This window comes from Pinus tabuliformis, chromosome 2_2 (assembly GCF_031772625.1).
Source record: "Pinus tabuliformis cultivar Carrire ecotype Pingquan chromosome 2_2, CPIR1, whole genome shotgun sequence".
Lineage (NCBI taxonomy): Eukaryota > Viridiplantae > Streptophyta > Pinopsida > Pinales > Pinaceae > Pinus > Pinus tabuliformis.
Genome location: NC_142300.1, coordinates 504,624,839 through 504,645,221, shown reverse-complemented (window position 1 = coordinate 504,645,221; position 20,383 = coordinate 504,624,839). Strand labels below are relative to the sequence as shown.

General features: G+C 35.1%; 1 protein-coding gene across 3 annotated transcripts; it reads right to left on the bottom strand.

The window, feature by feature from the left end:
* Positions 1 to 4,337: 4,337 nt before the first annotated feature.
* Positions 4,338 to 15,264, bottom strand: LOC149193572 (malate dehydrogenase, mitochondrial-like). 3 transcript variants are annotated; one of them, XR_016254460.1, is made up of 8 exons: positions 14,862 to 15,264; positions 12,521 to 12,694; positions 11,515 to 11,683; positions 11,092 to 11,153; positions 10,808 to 10,935; positions 5,851 to 5,978; positions 5,123 to 5,193; positions 4,870 to 4,961 (listed from the first exon to the last, which is right to left on the bottom strand). XR_016254460.1 is itself a non-coding variant. In XM_089404853.1 (6 exons), exons 1-6 carry the CDS (start codon positions 15,129 to 15,131, stop codon positions 4,664 to 4,666), a joined length of 813 nt encoding a protein of 270 aa, XP_089260979.1. In that variant the 5' UTR covers positions 15,132 to 15,264; the 3' UTR covers positions 4,338 to 4,663. The 3 variants fall into 3 exon arrangements, 1 of the variants encoding a protein (XP_089260979.1); XR_016254461.1 differs by lacking the exon at positions 5,123 to 5,193; XM_089404853.1 differs by lacking the exons at positions 4,870 to 4,961; positions 5,123 to 5,193; positions 5,851 to 5,978 and adding an exon at positions 4,338 to 4,673.
* Between the last annotated feature and the right edge of the window lie 5,119 nt (positions 15,265 to 20,383).

Genomic DNA, 20,383 nt, shown 5'->3' with positions numbered 1-20,383 from the left:
CAAGATTAAACAATTTGGTGGATTTATTCACTAATCTAGAGACATAAATTTAAATTATTTGATCATGATTAAACCATATGATTCAAATCAAAACGTCAAGTTTTGCCATTTTAAACAAGATGCACACAAAACCCTAGTTTGTGTGCAATGTAATTTTACTCTTTTCTAGTGGCATTTAAATTTTCTCACTTGATACAAATTTGTTTTCTTTTGATGGGGTTTCATTTCATCATTTTTTTATATTGCATTTTAATTTTTTTATTCTAATTTTTTATACCATCCTTTATAAACAAAAACTAACTTATCAAAAGCAATATCAAAATAATTGAAAGAACATATGAAAATTTACAACGATACAATGGATGGCATTGTTGCAAGCAATAATGTTAATGATAAATACTTCTAAATTTTCAGAATTATTTGTACTTCATATTTAAAAATGATCATTTTTATGGCCCAAACATTGAAATTCTTCAGTATTATTTGTCTTGATGCAAATTACCTTTTTCAATGTCCTTAAAGTGTTTAATATTTGGTATGACTTGTTGGCTAAAAAAATTAGGATTACTACGATAATAGTTAGCTTGGTTAGTGGTCATTTATTGGTTGATAATGGTTTAGAGGTGTTGTCAAATTATTAATTAGACTCAGATTGAACAAGGATGAAGAACCTATTTAATAAAAAACATTAAATATGAAATTGTTAAAATATATAATTACATGTTTCATATATGTAAACCAATGTAAATCCAAACCGTTAGGGTACATGTATGGAAAATTTGTTCATTAATTTATATTCTAAAACAAATTGAAATATTTCACTAATCCTAAGCAAAATTCTTTTCTATGGGAAAAATAAGAAAATTGTAATTGCATTAATGTTCTTTATGACTAAATGAATACTCTCCAAGTCAAATAATTCAATTTGGCCTTGTAATGAAGTTTTGGAGTGCATTTATGTCAAGCAGTCCAAAATTGTCTTGCTTCACTTAAATGAAAGTCGAATCTTGATTTCTTGGCCAATAAGTGACTCAAATTGTATACTATTTATTTACTAACTAAGTAAAGGCATTATGTCTTTTTCTTGATACTTTGGAATGTTGGAGCTCGAGTTGATAATTGCTTGAGACTTGAAGCCTTATTCTTGTACTCTTTTTTCGGTCTTACAAGGATATTTTGCCTGGTGAGATAAGGATATGTGGATTATATTCCTGCTGACGTTGATATATATAATCTTATTATGCAGTTATTTTGTATGGATGCTACTAAATTTGTATCTCATGTAAGCTTTATGAAATTTTCTTATTAATAGAAAAAAACCATGTTGGAGAAGAATGGAGAGAGCTTTCCAAGCAACCCACACCTTTTCTTGATTAATTGAGGTAGTGCCAATAACGTACATATAAGACAAGATTTTTTTACCATTTTGGTTAAAAATTACACCTCCAACTCCAACAACCCCTAGATTTACTTTTGAGCCACCCTATCGTAAATTTTTCCATATGATGCACAAAGCATATTGTAAATTTGTTCTATTATGGAAATAAGACATATATATTTGTATTTGAAATAGAAATTTAGTACATTCCATAGCACCAATTTATTGATTCAGTAAGTTGTGAGCTTATGAAAGTCCATTACGTTGTCCAAAAATACAAGAGAAATTTGATCTCTATGAGACCACAACCAGATAAAATTTCCATGAAGGAGACATAAAAGTATGTCCTAAAAAAAATAGCAATTTATTCAAAAATGCATGTTAACGGAAAATATAATGATATATAATGCACATTAACATATAATATATATATATATATATATATATATATATATATATATATATATATATATATATATATATATATATATATATATATATATATATATATATATATATATAGATGACATGTTGAAATGTGTCTACATATACAACACCTAAAAATTGATATTCTAAAACTTGAGGATGCTTGAGTGGATTTTGAAAGCCCTCCTCTAGAGAAGAAGAGTGTCTCTTTCCTTTTATGGAGACCTATGATTATTCAGGTGCTACAAAAAACACATCCATTGATCCTTGCTCAAGAAGTTGAATTTTCCTTTCATAATTTTCTCTCATATTAGAATTTTCTTGTCTTAGCCTATAAAATAAATCTACAGTATTCTTATATTTATGCTTATTCTTAGTTTCCATCCTTTCAAGATATTCCTTTGCAAATGTTAGTTAATATCTTCATTTAGAAAATTCACTAGTGAATTGTTGTGCATTATCCTCAATCTCTTTCTCTCTCGATTGTTGTTAATTGTTTGTGATTTGTTGATATGATAATTGTTGTTGTTTTTTCCTCTCTAGTTGTTGTTGTAAATTGGAAACCTGGGATTTAAAATTTTTTATCTTCATGTCGCATCCCAAATGTTGTATTTTCAACCACTCATGAGATCCTTGTCAATCTCTATAAAGTTCTTTTCTCTCTTAGCTACAATCTTCTTGAATCACTACAACAAAACCAACGATTTGCGCCAGATTTAGCGCTAGATTTTAGTGCATTTTTTTTGTAATTGTGATGAGCAACCTGGCGCTAAATCTGGCTCTATTGTACAATTTTTAAAGCGTCCTTTTTTGCACCTGATTTTGCATCCCTTTTCACGCTAGATTTTGCATCATTTTTTACACCAAACTATGCATCATTTTTTGCGTCAAATTTTGAACCAAGATTTGCGTCTTATTTTATGACAGGTTTTGCTTCTAGTTTTGTGTCATTTTTTGCATCTATTTTTCATTCTCTTTTGCTTCCTATTTTGTGTCATTCTTTGCTTCCATTTTTGCACCATCATTTGCATCAAGTTTACACTGTATTTTGAATCCAATTTAACGTCTTTTTATGCATCCATTTTGTGTCAGTTTTTGCATCTAGTCTTACGCCAAGTTTTGTATCTAGTCTTACACTAGTTTTTGCTTCTATTTTTGCACCAACTTTGGTGCCTATCTTTGCACCATGTGTTGAATTTGATTTAGCACCAAATTTTGCATCCATTTTTGTGCCCATTTTTGCATCTTTTTTTGGACCATTTTTTACATCCACATTTACGTTTGATTTGTCTCCATTTTTCCCATCTCATTTTGCACCATATTTTACGTCATTTGTTTCATCCAATTTTGCATCATTTTTAACACCATCTCTTGCATCTAATGTTACATCATTTTGAGCATCGAAATTTGCATTTATATTTGCATCTTATGTTGAGTCATGCGTTGTGTCCACCTTTGCATCTTATTTTGTGTCTAATGGTACATTCAATTTAGAGCCATTTTTTACGTCTACTTTTGTATTTGTTTTTGCACCAAGTTTTGCATCCAATTTTAAGCTATTTTATGCCCCTTTTTGCACCATTTTTTTGTGTCTACTTGTGTCCAATGTTGCACCATTATTTACACCGACTTTTTCATCCAATTTTGCATTTTTTTGGTGTCTAGTTTTACATCGTTTTCACCATCCAAATTTGCATCTTTTTTTGCCTCATTTTGTGTCCACATTTGCATATAATTTTGTGTCTGAGTTCGAGCCTAAATTTGCATGTGATTAGGAATCATTTTTTACATCCAATATGGCATTCTTGGTTTCACCTTTTTTTCAGCCCCATTTTGCATCTTGTTTTATGTCTTTTCTTACATCTTTTTTTTTTTTCCTTTTTTGCACCCAAGTTTGCATCCCAAATTTACAACATTATTTGCATCATCATTTGGCATATTAATTTGTAACGTTTTTTGTTTCTTTTTAACGCTCAACTTTGCATCTTATTTTACATCTAGTTGTTGTCTTTTTTTCATCTAATTTGGTGCCCATTTATGTGTCCTTGTTTTTGCCCAATTTGATATCTTTTTGTATGCCATGTTTTGTTCCCTTCTTTGTGTCAACTATTGCACAATTTTTCACTTCTAATTTAAAACACTTTGTATGTCAATTGTTTGCATTTTGTATTAATTCCTAGTTTAACATCCAATTTTACTTTCAATTTTGCATCCATGGTTACATCCGCATTTGACTTCTTATATAGAGTATATTTTTCTTTACATATATGACCCCCTTTATAGATTCATAGTGAAATATATGATAGTTTCTAAATATCATTAAAGCAGATATCACAATTCAAAATCATTTGTAAAGAAATTTAAGAGAAATTGACAACATCCATCCAAAAAAATAACAATGTGTCATTAACAATTTTCAAAACATGTATAAAATAGCAACATAATACTAATAAAATCAGTATTATTTTTAATCAAAACAACTAAAATTCAAATATGATTAACAAATCAAAATATTTCATGAATATCGTTACGATAAATTAACAACATACATAAATCAAACTCATCGTATGATTACAAAATCAAAATGTCTCATTGATATAGGGTAAATTCACAACACCCATCTAAACATAACAATGTCATTCTACACAATAATTTCTTCATAAAAAACAATGCATGTGCATGCCTAGCTACCACCACCAAGATCATCCTCATGATCATCTTGACCATCCTCATTACTCTGATCCACATCATCACCAACACCGCAACTATCATCATCATCTCCTCCTTCACCACCATCATCCTCATCATCTCCTTATATATGTTGAACATAATTTGGATCATCGTCTTGGCAATCATTACCTATAGCATTCTGACAAAAAAAATCAATATTACATGTTAGTATTAATTACATAACACAACGCATGTTTTTGTTATACAATCTTACCCATAAAATGAGGTAAGATATAATATCTAATAGTACTAAAAAATAAAATGAAAATATGGTTTAAAAGTATATTGGAAATCCAACTAAGATTACATACCATAGAGTCCATCCAAACAACAAATTCAACCCATCTCTTTTGCTGCAGCACCTCCTTTTCCAAATGATTTGGAGGTCTTCAGGGTAAAAATATATATCCCATGGTTTATATTTGGCCTTAAAAAACAGTAGAAAAAAAAAATTGAGAACACAGGAGCAAGATGAAAAAGGAATTGCATGTCTAAACATTTTGAAGTCTCAAAAAGCATTCATCAACATAGAGAAGACTAAAACACTACTCTTCACTTCCAAGTTTTCAACTAATGGATTTAACTGACCAGCAATGTTTTTTGCATGAACCATGCTCAAATGCTCAAGATGAGGTAATGAATGGATGTTATGCGCCTATCTGTGAATTGCAACCACAGGCATACATGTAAGTGCAAATTTGTAAATCTCATACCCAGATTTACCCATCATCAAGCACACAACTTTTGCGGGATCCATTTGACATATCTTATGTTTAAGAAGGAATAACATCCTTGAAGAGACTCATGGCTTTTCTTAGGGAAGGATCTTTGCATGCAGAATCTAGATTAACTCTGAACATTTCAATCAAACTAAGGTAAATGAAAGGCAATAATCCATCGGTCAAACCTCACAGGTTAAAAGCAGCCGCTGAGTTTCACACAAATGAGAAAGCCTAAGGAAAATATTTGAGACATGCATGCTACATGATTTCATGTAGGATAAGTACCTAAGCTTAAGGCAAAAGATTTGAGACATGCAAATGTATGAAGTACAAGATTCAAATAAAGAGAAAGAAGCTCCTTCATGCCATATTCTCACTGACAGTGAATCTCAGATTAGGTACTTATCAAGCATGAAATCATGTTGCATGCCAAGCATAAAATCATGAAGCACACACCATGATAAGATTATCTGACTCCAACTACTGCATCAAGATGAAAAATTCATCACTCTAGACAGTCACATAAGAATAAAAAAACATTCAAAAGATATAAATGCATATTAGCCACTATAGAGGACCAAAACATAAACTTACGCCATAGACAGTGTGGCTGAACCTTTCCCTGCTTTTGCTTCAACAACTTCAATTCCTCCATCCTGTGTGCGCTTTGTCAAGGCTTTAATGTCCTCCTTAGACAATACAGAGTTTGGCTTTGGTGTTGCCTAAAAAAAATTATCAAAACAAAAAAGTGTATGTTCCCTTTTTAACTGTATTGAAGGGTAGGTAATTATGATCTCATTTTATCTTTGATAAATTAATCTTCTAATATCCAAGAGTAAAGAACAAACTCAAGATGAGGATCCAACAAAGTCATATACATGTGAAAAAAGTGGAAGAATTGTAACACCCGCATGTCCACCTACAACAGGAACATCAACTTCTGCAGACAGCATAGGATGACATCAACAACAAACATAAAACTGAGAATTGTATCTAATGTTAAAAAAAGCATGATGTTGGTAAGATCCTGCAGCATATCATGTATTGGGTCTAGCCCAGATGGTTGTGTGCAAAGACTGTTATCCTTCCCACCCGGGTTCAATTCCCTCAAGTGACATCTTGAGCTGACTATATTTCTGATGGCCTTGAGCCCTATGATACCATCCTTGAAATGAGGAGAAGTGCCTGGCATGTTTGCCCAGGATGCATATTTCATGATTAAATTATAAGAAATAAAAATATTTTACAGAATACTAAATATTTGAGAGTAGTTAAGCATAACAAGCCAGAATTTTAAATACCTTCAACAGGAACTCCTGCTTTTGAAGCATAGAACGTCTTTGCGCGGACAACATCAAGAGTAGTAACACCAAAGAGTTTCTTTTCATTATAGGTCCCTGCCTTCTTAAAAACCTCAGCAGCTATTGGTACAGTAGAATTTACAGGATTGTTAATCATATTTACAATTGCCTGCCATGGATATCAAGTCCTCAGCAATGCCATAAAAACCAATTCTAGATGACTTCTTGAATCCAAATATACCATTCCTGATAGAAGGAAAACATTATACAGTACACTCTCCCCCCTCTCCATATCTCTATCTATATAATATGTAACAATATACTATACATACTGTACACACACACCAGTACATGAACAAAACAAATAATTGTGAAACATACTTCTTTATCTATTAACTTGCCACACTAATGGTAGTACATACTGATTGTATGTAATATATAATGTTATAGAGGATACCTCGTGATCAAGTGGATTTGTGCACAGTTAAATAGAAGACCAAGGATATTTTTTATATTGATATTCATATGCCAATTTTCTCAAAAGTCCAAAAGCTAAGTTACTAACTACAAGAGGAGAAACAAGAATAACAGGGCTTTAACAGTGGCTGCAAACTTGCATTGGACTACACAGTTAATTACTCTTAAGTTCATTTCAATTAGTATTTCCTTCTTATGGGCAAAAGTTAGCTGCAATTTGTCTAAATAAAGAGTCAATAATGAGTCAATCACCTATTCGTTTGACTCAAAGAAGTCTTCAAGCTTCGTTAACCTCTCCAGTAGAATTGATTATATACAAGAACAGTATGTAAATCTAGATCAACAACTTGCTTAAAGATTCTTGCAAATATGTATTTGTATATATTGCCATCTCTATAGATCTCAAACATACAAAGCCTTCGACAAAGCAACTTACAATGAACGTCATGCTTATTCCTATGAAATAGTCAATAAGAAAATCACATGAAAACAAAAACTTCAAAGAAGATCATAAATCATGACAACTTACCTCTGGGCAGTATTTTGCAATTGCAGAGCAAAGAGATTTAACAGTCCCTGCATTGATGTTGAAGAGATCATCACGGGTCATGCCAGGTTTTCGAGGCACACCAGCAGGAATGATCACAACATCTGCATTCTCCAATGCCGTGGCAAGTTGTTCCTCTCCCATATATCCTGCACCCAGGTCACACTGCTGTGAATTACTGACAAGGTCGTGACACAAGCATGATAAAATCAATATGGTAGTACCAAATTAAATGATAAATATGTAGACCAAAAAATAAGAAAAGAAATTATTATCGCAAAGTTCCAAAAGAAGTAAAACTTGTTATCCTTGTTCCATGACCCAAGCAATGGTATGTCCTCCTCATAGTGAACAAGAATAGGATTATTTGTATTCTATAGTAAAATCCACCTTTTGGCTTTTACCGAGGAGATAGAGCACCAAAAGCAATGATTATGCTCGTAGGAGATTGAAGACCTATACCAACCCACGTTTCAATCAGGGTATAATCTTGTCCAATCCAGGTATATGACATTTCAATCAGGGTATAGTCTTATCCAATCCAGGTATAAAAGTGATGCTGTGATAAATAATTAGCATCTCACAAGCCACTTTAGGGATTTTATTCAACCTTAGTTTAATTTACGCTGCGAAGACTATTTTGATTTAATCTACTCATGGATAAAGAGGAAAATCTAAACGACCCCAAAAGGGTTGGATATAGAGGCAAATCCAATATGCAGAGGGTCATCAATTCAATCCTCACAAAATAACAAATTGACAATGCAATGAGACTATTCTAACTTCTAAGTAGTCATTAGGCCAAGTATGACTTAGATCCATCAGATCAAAAATTCCTATTAAGCAGAGGCATATGATCCAGCCGTGGATTCTGCTAAAAATATAGATGCACTTTTCATCAAAAAAATATGAACTACCTCGTCCATTGGGTTGTGGTTTAGTGGCAAGTTGTAGGGTGCTTGTCATGAGGATGACCCAGGTTCAAAACCCAGGAGGCATATTCCCATGATAATGCGGCTGCCCATGTCATTCCAAAATATGAAGTCGGGTTAACGTGATAAACACCAGTTCAATGATAATGCAAAGGTGCTGTTAATGATGACCCCTGTGTTATTGAGGTTTGCACAGATGAGCCCATCTGCAAGTCATGCGTGACTTTGATGAATAGATGCAATTAAGGTGTTTTACCCACGCCAGTAAAAAGGCCTTGACCAAACAAAAACAATAATAGTTAGCCCAACCTCAATTTCAACCTTCTCCTATCAATAACAAATACTACTACTGCTAATAATAATAATAAGCACAGCCCAAATTTCAATCTAGCCATAAATGTCAGGCAGATTGTAGTCAAGTAGTTAAATCATAGCACTTTCAGTGCCCTCTTAGAAGTATGTTGCGGCATTATCTCACCATCGGAGTTAACTACCATATTGAGATTCAACAGACAAGATCAGGTGCAAATCCTGCATGAAATTGGTGGAATAGAGATTCTATGTTTGTAGCATCTACAATGAGGGAAAACCCCACTATGTTAACAGAAAGACATTTGCCAAAAAGAAAACAATCAAAAATAATAATAATGTAGCCCTCAATATCTGCCTCTTTTGAAATGGCCCAAAGAATGTCAGGTATAGTCAAATCCAATATTCACGGTGTACAATACAATCGTTTTAGAATGACAATGCGATGGGCGTTGCTTCAATGGATTGTTGGGCCAAATGTCACCTAGATCCATAAAATTAAAAACCCTAATCAAGTAGGTGCACATGATGCAGCCATGGATTTCCACGAAATAAATATCTAGGTGCTTTTTTTCATCAATCAAAATATGCACAAACACATTTACAAACTGACCATGAAAGTGAATTGAGTTGACCATTAACGTGAATTGGGTTGTGTTTAAGAAATTAAATCATTGCGCTTTCAGGGCTCAAACCCACGTTCAAAAGCCCCGGAAGGCATATTTCCTGCAAAAATGTGGCCAAAAGAATAAATTCCACATTCGAAGAATCCCAGAGACCTTGACAGGTTATAGCAGTGGAGTCTAAGCCTGGTATAAGGCCTGGTTCCTTTAAAAAAATAGGCACTTACCAAAATAAATAAATTATCTGACCATGGACAATATCAGAAACGTAAAATCAAAGAACTAATAACAGGTAAAACACTAACGAAAAGTAGATCCTACCAAGTGGGTCATCGTACGATCGATCCCAATGGAGATCCCTTGAAACTAAAATCAAAACATCTCTATCGTTCGCAGAGAGAACAGATCCAGCATACAGAGAACGAAAAAAACGCGGTAGGAAAAATATATATCCCATGGTTTATATTTGGCCTTAAAAAACAGTAGAAAAAAAAAATTTGAGAACACAGGAGCAAGATGAAAAAGGAATTGCATGTCTAAACATTTTGAAGTCTCAAAAAGCATTCATCAACATAGAGAAGACTACAACACTACTCTTCACTTCCAAGTTTTCAACTAATGGATTTAACTGACCAGCAATGTTTTTTGCATGAACCATGCTCAAATGCTCAAGATGAGGTAATGAATGGATGCTATGCGCCTATCTGTGAATTGCAACCACAGGCATACATGTAAGTGCAAATTTGTAAATCTCATACCCAGATTTACCCATCATCAAGCACACAACTTTTGCGGGATCCATTTGACATATCTTATGTTTAAGAAGGAATAACATCCTTGAAGAGACTCATGGCTTTTCTTAGGGAAGGATCTTTGCATGCAGAATCTAGATTAACTCTGAACATTTCAATCAAACTAAGGTAAATGAAAGGCAACAATCCATCGGTCAAACCTCACAGGTTAAAAGCACCCACTGAGTTTCACACAAATGAGAAAGCCTAAGGGAAAAGATTTGAGACATGCATGCTACATGATTTCATGTAGGATAAGTACCTAAGCTTAAGGCAAAAGATTTGAGACATGCAAATGTATGAAGTACAAGATTCAGATAAAGAGAAAGAAGCTCCTTCATGCCATATTCTCACTGACAGTGAATCTCAGATTAGGTACTTATCAAGCATGAAATCATGTTGCATGCCAAGCATGAAATCATGAAGCACACACCATGATAAGATTATCTGACTCCAACTACTGCATCAAGATGAAAAATTCAGCACTCTAGACAGTCACATAAGAATAAAAAAACATTCAAAAGATATGAATGCATATTAGCCACTATAGAGGACCAAAACATAAACTTACGCCATAGACAGTGTGGCTGAACCTTTCCCTGCTTTTGCTTCAACAACTTCAGTTCCTCCATCCTGTGTGCGCTTTGTCAAGGCTTTAATGTCCTCCTCAGACAATACAGAGTTTGGCTTTGGTGTTGCCTAAAAAAAATTATCAAAACAAAAAAGTGTTAGTTCCCTTTTTAACTGTATTGAAGGGTAGGTAATTATGATCTCATTTTATCTTTGATAAATTAATCTTCTAATATCCAAGAGTAAAGAACAAACTCAAGATGAGGATCCAACAAAGTCATATACATGTGAAAAAAGTGGAAGAATTGTAACACCCGCATGTCCACCTACAACAGGAACATCAACTTCTGCAGACAGCATAGGATGACATCAACAACAAACATAAAACTGAGAATTGTATCTAATGTTAAAAAAAGCATGATGTTGGTAAGATCCTGCAGCATATCATGTATTGGGTCTAGCCCAGATGGTTGTGTGCAAAGACTGTTATCCTTCCCACCCGGGTTCAATTCCCTCAAGTGACATCTTGAGCTGACTATATTTCTGATGGCCTTGAGCCCTATGATACCATCCTTGAAATGAGGAGAAGTGCCTGGCATGTTTGCCCAGGATGCATATTTCATGATTAAATAATAAAAAGTAAAAATATTTTACAGAATACTAAATATTTGAGAGTAGCTAAGCATAACAAGCCAGAATTTTAAATACCTTCAACAGGAACTCCTGCTTTTGAAGCATAGAACGTCTTTGTGCGGACAACATCAAGAGTAGTAACACCAAAGAGTTTCTTTTCATTATAGGTCCCTGCCTTCTTAAAAACCTCAGCAGCTATTGGTACAGTAGAATTTACAGGATTGCTGATCATATTTACAATTGCCTGCCATGGATATCAAGTCCTCAGCAATGCCATAAAAACCAATTCTAGATGATTTCTTGAATCCAAATATACCATTCCTGATAGAAGGAAAACATTATCCAGTACACTCTCCCCCCTCTCCATATCTCTATCTATATAATATGTAACAATATACTATACATACTGTACACACACACCAGTACATGAACAAAACAAATAATTGTGAAACATACTTCTTTATCTATTAACTTGCCACACTAATGGTAGTACATACTGATTGTATGTAATATATAATGTTATAGAGGATACCTCGTGATCAAGTGGATTTGTGCACAGTTAAATAGAAGACCAAGGATATTTTTTATATTGATATTCATATGCCAATTTTCTCAAAAGTCCAAAAGCTAAGTTACTAACTACAAGAGGAGAAACAAGAATAACAGGGCTTTAACAGTGGCTGCAAACTTGCATTGGACTACACAGCTAATTACTCTTAAGTTCATTTCAATTAGTATTTCCTTCTTATGGGCGAAAGTTAGCTGCAATTTGTCTAAATAAAGAGTCAATAATGAGTCAATCACCTATTCGTTTGACTCAAAGAAGTCTTCAAACTTCGTTAACCTCTCCAGTAGAATTGATTATATACAAGAACAGTATGTAAATCTAGATCAACAACTTGCTTAAAGATTCTTGCAAATATGTATTTGTATATATTGCCATCTCTATAGATCTCAAACATACAAAGCCTTCGACAAAGCAACTTACAATGAACGTCATGCTTATTCCTATGAAATAGTCAATAAGAAAATCGCATGAAAACAAAAAATTCAAAGAAGATCATAAATCATGACAACTTACCTCTGGGCAGTATTTTGCAATTGCAGAGCAAAGAGATTTAACAATCCCTGCATTGATGTTGAAGAGATCATCACGGGTCATGCCAGGTTTTCGAGGCACACCAGCAGGAATGATCACAACATCTGCATTCTCCAATGTCGTGCCAAGTTGTTCCTCTCCCATATATCCTGCAACCTGCACCCAGGTCACACTGCTGTGAATTACTGACAAGGTCGTGACACAAGCATGATAAAATCAATATGGCAGTACCAAATTAAATGATAAATATGTAGACCAAAAAATAAGAAAAGAAATTATTATCGCAAAGTTCCAAAAGAAGTAAAACTTGTTATCCTTGTTCCATGACCCAAGCAATGGTATGTCCTCCTCATAGTGAACAAGAATAGGATTATTTGTATTCTATAGTAAAATCCACCTTTTGGCTTTTACCGAGGAGATAGAGCACCAAAAGCAATGATTATGCTCGTAGGAGATTGAAGACCTATACCAACCCACGTTTCAATCAGGGTATAATCTTGTCCAATCCAGGTATACGACATTTCAATCAGGGTATAGTCTTATCCAATCCAGGTATAAAAGTGATGCTGTGATAAATAATTAGCATCTCACAAGCCACTTTAGGGATTTTATTCAACCTTAGTTTAATTTACGCTGCGAAGACTATTTTGATTTAATCTACTCATGGATAAAGAGGCAAATCTAAACGACCCCAAAAAGGTTGGATATAGAGGCAAATCCAATATGCAGAGGGTCATCAATTCAATCCTCACAAAATAACAAATTGACAATGCAATGAGACTATTCTAACTTCTAAGTAGTCATTAGGCCAAGTATGACTTAGATCCATCAGATCAAAAAGTCCTATTAAGCAGAGGCATATGATCCAGCCGTGGATTCTGCTAAAAATATAGATGCACTTTTCATCAAAAAATATGAACTACCTCGTCCATTGGGCTGTGGTTTAGTGGCAAGTTGTAGGGTGCTTGTCATGAGGATGACCCAGGTTCAAAACCCAGAAGGCATATTCCCATGATAATGCGGCTGCCCATGTCATTCCAAAATATGAAGTCGGGTTAACGTGATAAACACCAGTTCAATGATAATGCAGAGGTGTTGTTAATGATGACCCCTGTGCTATTGAGGTTTGCACAGATGAGCCCATCTGCAAGTCATGCGTGACTTTGATGAATAGATGCAATTAAGGTGTTTCACCCACGCCAGTCAAAAGGCTTTGACCAAACAAAAACAATAATAGTGAGCCCAACCTCAATTTCAACCTTCTCCTGTCAATAGAAAATACTACTACTACTAATAATAATAATAATAAGCACAGCCCAAATTTCAATCTAGCCATAAATGTCAGGCAGATTGTAGTCAAGTAGTTAAATCATAGCACTTTCAGTGCCCTCTTAGAAGTATGTTGCGGCATTATCTCACCATCGGAGTTAACTACCATATTGAGATTCAACAGACAAGATCAGGAGCAAATCCTGCATGAAATTGGTGGAATAGAGATTCTATGTTTGTAGCATCTACAATGAGGGCAAAACCCACTATGTTAACAGAAAGACATTTGCCAACAAGAAAACAATCAAAAATAATAATAATGTAGCCCTCAATATCTGCCTCTTTTGAAATGGCCCAAAGAATGTATAGTCAAATCCAATATTCACGGTGTACATTACAATCGTTTTAGAATGACAATGCGATGGGCGTTGCTTCAATGGATTGTTGGGCCAAATGTCACCTAGATCCATAAAATTAAAAACCCTAATCGAGTAGGTGCACATGATGCAGCCATGGATTTCCACGAAATAAATATCTAGGTGCTTTTTTTCATCAATCAAAATATGCACAAACACATTTACAAACTGACCATGAAAGTGAATTGAGTTGACCATTAACGTGAATTGGGTTGTGTTTAAGAAATTAAATCATTGCGCTTTCAGGGCTCAAACCCACGTTCAAAAGCCCCGGAAGGCATATTTCCTGCAAAAATGTGGCCAAAAGAATAAATTCCACATTCGAAGAATCCCAGAGACCTTGACAGGTTATAGCAGTGGAGTCTAAGCCTGGTATAAGGCCTGGTTCCTTTAAAAAAATAGGCGCTTACCAAAATAAATAAATTATTTGACCATGGACAATATCAGAAACGTAAAATCAAAGAACTAATAACAGGTAAAACACTAACGAAAAGTAGATCCTACCAAGTGGGTCGTCGTACGATCGATCCCAATGGAGATCCCTTGAAACTAAAATCAAAACATCTCTATCGTTCGCAGAGAGAACAGATCCAGCATACAGAGAACGAAAAAAACGCGGTAGGAAAAGAGGAACCCACCTCAGCACGGCTGTTGATGTGGCCGACATCTGCAGCCACACCTGGAGTGCCAGCGATATCATAGAGCGCCAACTTTGACACCAGAGGATTGAGTTTCATCAGAAGAGCCAATGGCTGCCCGATACCCCCAGCAGCTCCCAACACAACAACCTTGCGTGGCGGACTTCCACCACTCGAATAAAACCTTCTCGGCATAACATTAGTTTTGAAAGAAGAAGATGATGCATTCTTCAGTGCAGATCCCACCAATCGTCGCATTGCAGAACTCATTTTTGCCGCTGGTAACACTGAAAGAATGCAAGCTGAAGGCAGATGAAGAAGAAGGGGGAGATTCCAGAGCTTAAAGGCCGAATCAATGGAGATGTGTGGATACGACTTTGTTAAAAGGGATTTTAAAGCCTCACGGTACTATGTAGGGCTTTGGTTTAATCTATTTTATTGCGAAATTCTTAGTTATTGACAATCAGACAGCTCGTGATAGAAATCCCTCTTTTGGGGGACGAGGTTCGGGAATGGAACATCATGTGATCGAAATTTTCAGTTGGTCAAATGTTAATTAAGTTATTATAAAATAGAGATATTTTTTATTTTATTTTTTTAAATAAATTTAATAATATTAGGAGATTTTTATCAAACTCTGGTTAGGGGTCAGACTAGTTTACAATGTATTTAAACATTGCAAATCTCGGTGTGTTTAAAAGGAAAGTGTTTTTTTTTTTTTTCAGGGGTGTTAGTTATTTATGGAATATGTCATATTGTGGATATTTTGATTGATATTGGACCATTTTAGTTGTTTGTTATGTATGTCGAATAGTCCAATCCCAAGGAATCCTCGAAAGTGGTGAATCTTTGCAGAGAATCTTTAAAAGTGGTGAATATGATGTTAGGGTGTTTTTTAAAAGGGAGTGATAATTGAGATAGCTATATATTTTAAAAGAATATGTTTTTAGGGGTTATAAGAGTGCGAAGGACCATTTTCCATTCTAGGGAAAGGGAAAGGTTTATATTTAGGGATTAGGATAGTTTTTAATTTTTATTTCAAGGTAATAAGATCATTGAGGAAAGATATTATAAAAATATAATTGTTGATGGAGATTTATAATGATAATTAAATATTTTTATAAAGGTATAAGGTAGGGTTAAAGAATGTTGTTATAAATAGTTTACAAGATAAATAAAGAGATAGAATTGTTTGAAAGAATGGAGTTATTTCATGCACTTAGCGCAGTAAATAACAAGGTAGTTGGGTTAATGTAGCAAGTAAGTTAGATAAACGAGTATTTTAAAATAAAATCCGGTAAGTAAGGGTATTAATCCCATAAGAGTTCAGCCTTGAGCTAATAATGACATATTTTTGTAAGATTAGAGGATTTAGATTATATTACTGCGAGAAAAAACGTGATTATAACATAGATGGATTGGTTTGGTCTATCGTTAGGGAGGTCAAAGCAATAGCACATAAACAAAATTTTCATATTGCTCGCATTCTTTCTGACCTGAGAGTGTAGGAATTTAAACCAAAAACAAGGATATACATAGACAAAATTACATAAACTAAGAGACCAAAATACATTCTGAAACAAGTAGAAGAATAGAGATGGTATAGAGAGAGTTATCATTTTTCCTAGAGTTGCACTTGAGTTGTCATTCTACAGGGTGTTAAGTATGAGCTCGAGGGTGAGAGTCATCTCCTGTGGTTGATGGAGGCTGGGTAGTAGATAGAATTTGGTTGAGGTTGTCATCCATGTCATTCAGCATGTTCTCCATGTTGTTCATTCTGTCCAGGAGTTCTAACATCAAATAAGGAGCTCTTGTTAGGTGTCAACCCTGTCAGTAAGTACTCGGCCCATGAGTGTCTCAGTATGCCATTACAGGTTAATATTCTTAAGCAGAGGCCCTCGCCCTGGTGGAGTTTCTGTTATCATGAATATAATCTTATGTTTCTCGCTCCACGTGATGATTTGTCATGTATCTTCTAGCCTAGCGAACTTGCCCTTTAATGTAAGCGATAGCTCACTACATGACCTCAAGAATGAGACGTTGATAATGGTCCACGATGGCTTTAGTGGAATCCTGAGCATGGGAGGCATGCAGGGAGGGAGGAGTAGGAGAGGGGAGTTGACTCGATCTGCCCCTATGTTCTACCTCTGTGGAGATGGTGGTGCAACATCGAACCATGACTGAGTGAGAGGTAGGGGCGGCAGAAAGTCGATTGAAAGGAGGAACAAGTCGATGGTGGGTAAAAATAAACTAGATAGAGGTTAACCTTTCTAACTGAAAGTGGGGGGGGGGGGGGTTAAAATTGTTAGGAGGCTCAGGTGAGGAAACCTGCAACAAAAATAAAGCCAAGCATGGGGACAGAGAGACAAGATCCGAAATTCCAAATCGGAGCAAGAAGAGAGGTTGTGGAAAAGAACCAATCTTGAAGTGAGTTGCAAGGCGAGTAAAGGAGAAGACCAAACTTGATTGATAGAGATCCTTGTAAAGGAGAGGCATGGATGATAACCGAAAGTGGAGATCCTAAGGGGTTGATTGCAAGTGCAAACGTCGGGGATTACATGGCGCTTGCAAGCTGGAGTCATTGATAGAGTGTTGCAGGACCCCATGACCATATGCCCTATTTTAAAGGCTTCGAGAATTGGCTGTATTTTTTTCTTAATGATCCAACATGATATGCTTTGCTTCTTTAAATGATAGTGGTGTACTCACCTACACAAAACCATGAATGTGTGCTCGATTCGAAGAGTGTGAGATCTACGAAATGATAGTAGCCCACCTCCTTTCATACAAATGCCTCTAATACCATAAATATCATCCTCTACTGAGAATTGTGATGGTGGTGGCAGATATGCCATGCAGGTCGCTAGGTGTGGGCATCTTGCCTCCCTCTCATATGATTACTACAGATCATGGTCAATCAGGAAAATTAATGTTGTGCACCCACCTTAGGGAACTTTGTCTTGTTCAACAATGTCCTGACATTCATGCTTCCATTGAGCAACAAAAATTTGTTCCCATAGAGATTCCATGACCTCTAAAGTGAAGGTGAGCCCTTCATTGGCAAGCATGTTTACCAACTTGTTGCCCTTTCTTAGTATGTGTTGGAAAGCGAGTGCATTGAAGTTTAGGAGTTGTTTTGTGATATTCTCTAGACTAGCCAAAAGCCTCCAACTCCTTTAGCTCGAGTAGCCCTTCCTACCACCATCTATTTGATCTCTGCAAAGAAATGTAGTAAGATCATTTCACAGACTAGGAAATTTGTTTTCCTTATGATTCACCCTCAGGACAAGAAGAAGATTGTGGCCACAAATTCCAAACATGGCTCCTCCACACAGTAGTAGCAGATGGACAAGGTCATGGAGGAGTACAAGGACATTTTCACCTCACCTGCGGGGGTACCTCTCCATTGTCAGGTCAAGCACTCCATCGATCTGACACCAAGCGCGTCATTCCCAATGGATCAATATATCGACGTTGTGTTCTGGAGAAGAATGAGATCAAGAGGCAAATTCAGGAGTTGTTGTAGAAAGGGCACATTAGGAAAAGCTCATCACCCTGTGGGAGTCTGATTGTATTGGTACATAAGAAGGATGGGACCTGGAGACTCTATATTGACTATCGGGTGCCAAACAAAATCATTGTCTATAATAGGTACCCAATCCCATGGATTGATGACCTTCTGGACCAACTCAAGGGGGCCAAATATTCCAGCAATATTAACTTGAAGTTTGGTTAATTCTGATGTGTGGAAGACTGCCTTCAAATCCAAGGAGGGACTTTTGGAATGGTTGGTCATGCATTTCAAGTTGACGAATGTTACTGCAACCTTCATGAAGTTGATGGATGACATCTTGTGACCCTTCACCAATGCATTTGTGGTGGTGTATTTAGATGATATCTTAATCTTCAACCAAAGTTGGGAATGAACAAGAGGTTAGTCATGATGATAATACATGGAATGAATACTTTGATACAATTGTTATACTTTGTGGGTGTTATAAATAAGTTCAGTTATAAATTAATGGACGATATAAGTACATCATATAGTCTAATCTCTAACCTTGGAAAAAATAATGCATGTATCAATTATTTTAGGTTGGCAATGGAATCAGAACAAATGAGGAGTTTAATCATTTTGATAGACCAATACAAATACCTGCATATGGACGTGGCCTACGCCGTACAATTAAATCACGCAAAAAGAAATGGGTGGAAGAGGATATGACAATGGAGTTTGTAAATGAAATAGAAAATCAACACAATGAACAAGAGGTTGGTCATGATGATACTACATGCATAGATGAATAATTTGAGACAATTGTTGTTTTTGGTTGTTCCTAAGGTAGAAAATCTAAGAATATGAAATTAATGTGGCTTGTTTTTAAAATAACGTGTTCAAAAATAATATTTTTAATTTATTGTATACATGTATAATGTTGTTTTGTTGAGTAATTTATTGTGTATATCTTTGAAATGGATCCATGTTCTATACAGTAATTGCTATCTAACATTAAATAATGGTTGCATTTAATTATAGGTAAACGATGTTGATGATACACCTATTAATGATCAAGATCCAACTAGACCATTAAGAATTCAACGAGATGATCCAATTCATCCTTTAAACCATACTAGGAGAAGAAGAGAAGCATTGAAGAGAGCACTACCACGTGAAAAATTTGAGGAATTGATGAAATTAGCATACATTGATGACATGCCATCCACTACTCAGAGTAGAGATGTCGATGGAAATGTAATGCATGAAGAATGATAGTAATACGTATCCAGAAGATGGTATTGAAACTAGTAATTGTTCACAAATCCATAAGATTGTAAGGTCATTCTCATTATCATAATCATTGTCATCATCATCACCATCATCCTTGTCATTGTTATTGCCATCATTACATTATCATCATAATCACCATTCATGCCATCATCATCATCATTATGGACATTGTTTGCAATTGTTCATAATTGTAGATGTTGTAAGAAATATCATCAACCCAAAAAATGTGATCAGTGCTAGAAAAGGGTTGTTTAGGACACATTGATATACGTAAGAGAAATAACAACTCTATTTTTGATAGATGATCGATGATGATCATCATCACCACCATTATCATCATCATTGTCATTTTTATCATCCCCATCATCATCATTAATGTAATTTCTATCGACATTGTTGTAATCATGCATCATCATCATTCATGCCATTATTGTTTTTGATGATGACCTAGATGAAAATGATGATCATGACACCAAAGATAATGCTTATGATTATGACAATGACAACATCTAAAATTGGGAAGATTCGCCAACGTCATTAGCATCGTCATCATCATAATCATTGCCATCATCATCATTGTCATTGTAACCACTATCGTCTTTATCATCATAATCACAATTCATGTCATCGCCATCATCTTCATTTTCATCATTGTCAATATTATTGACGTTGTCATCAATTGTTCATAATTGTCAATGCCATAAGGAATATCATCAATGCAGAAAATATGATG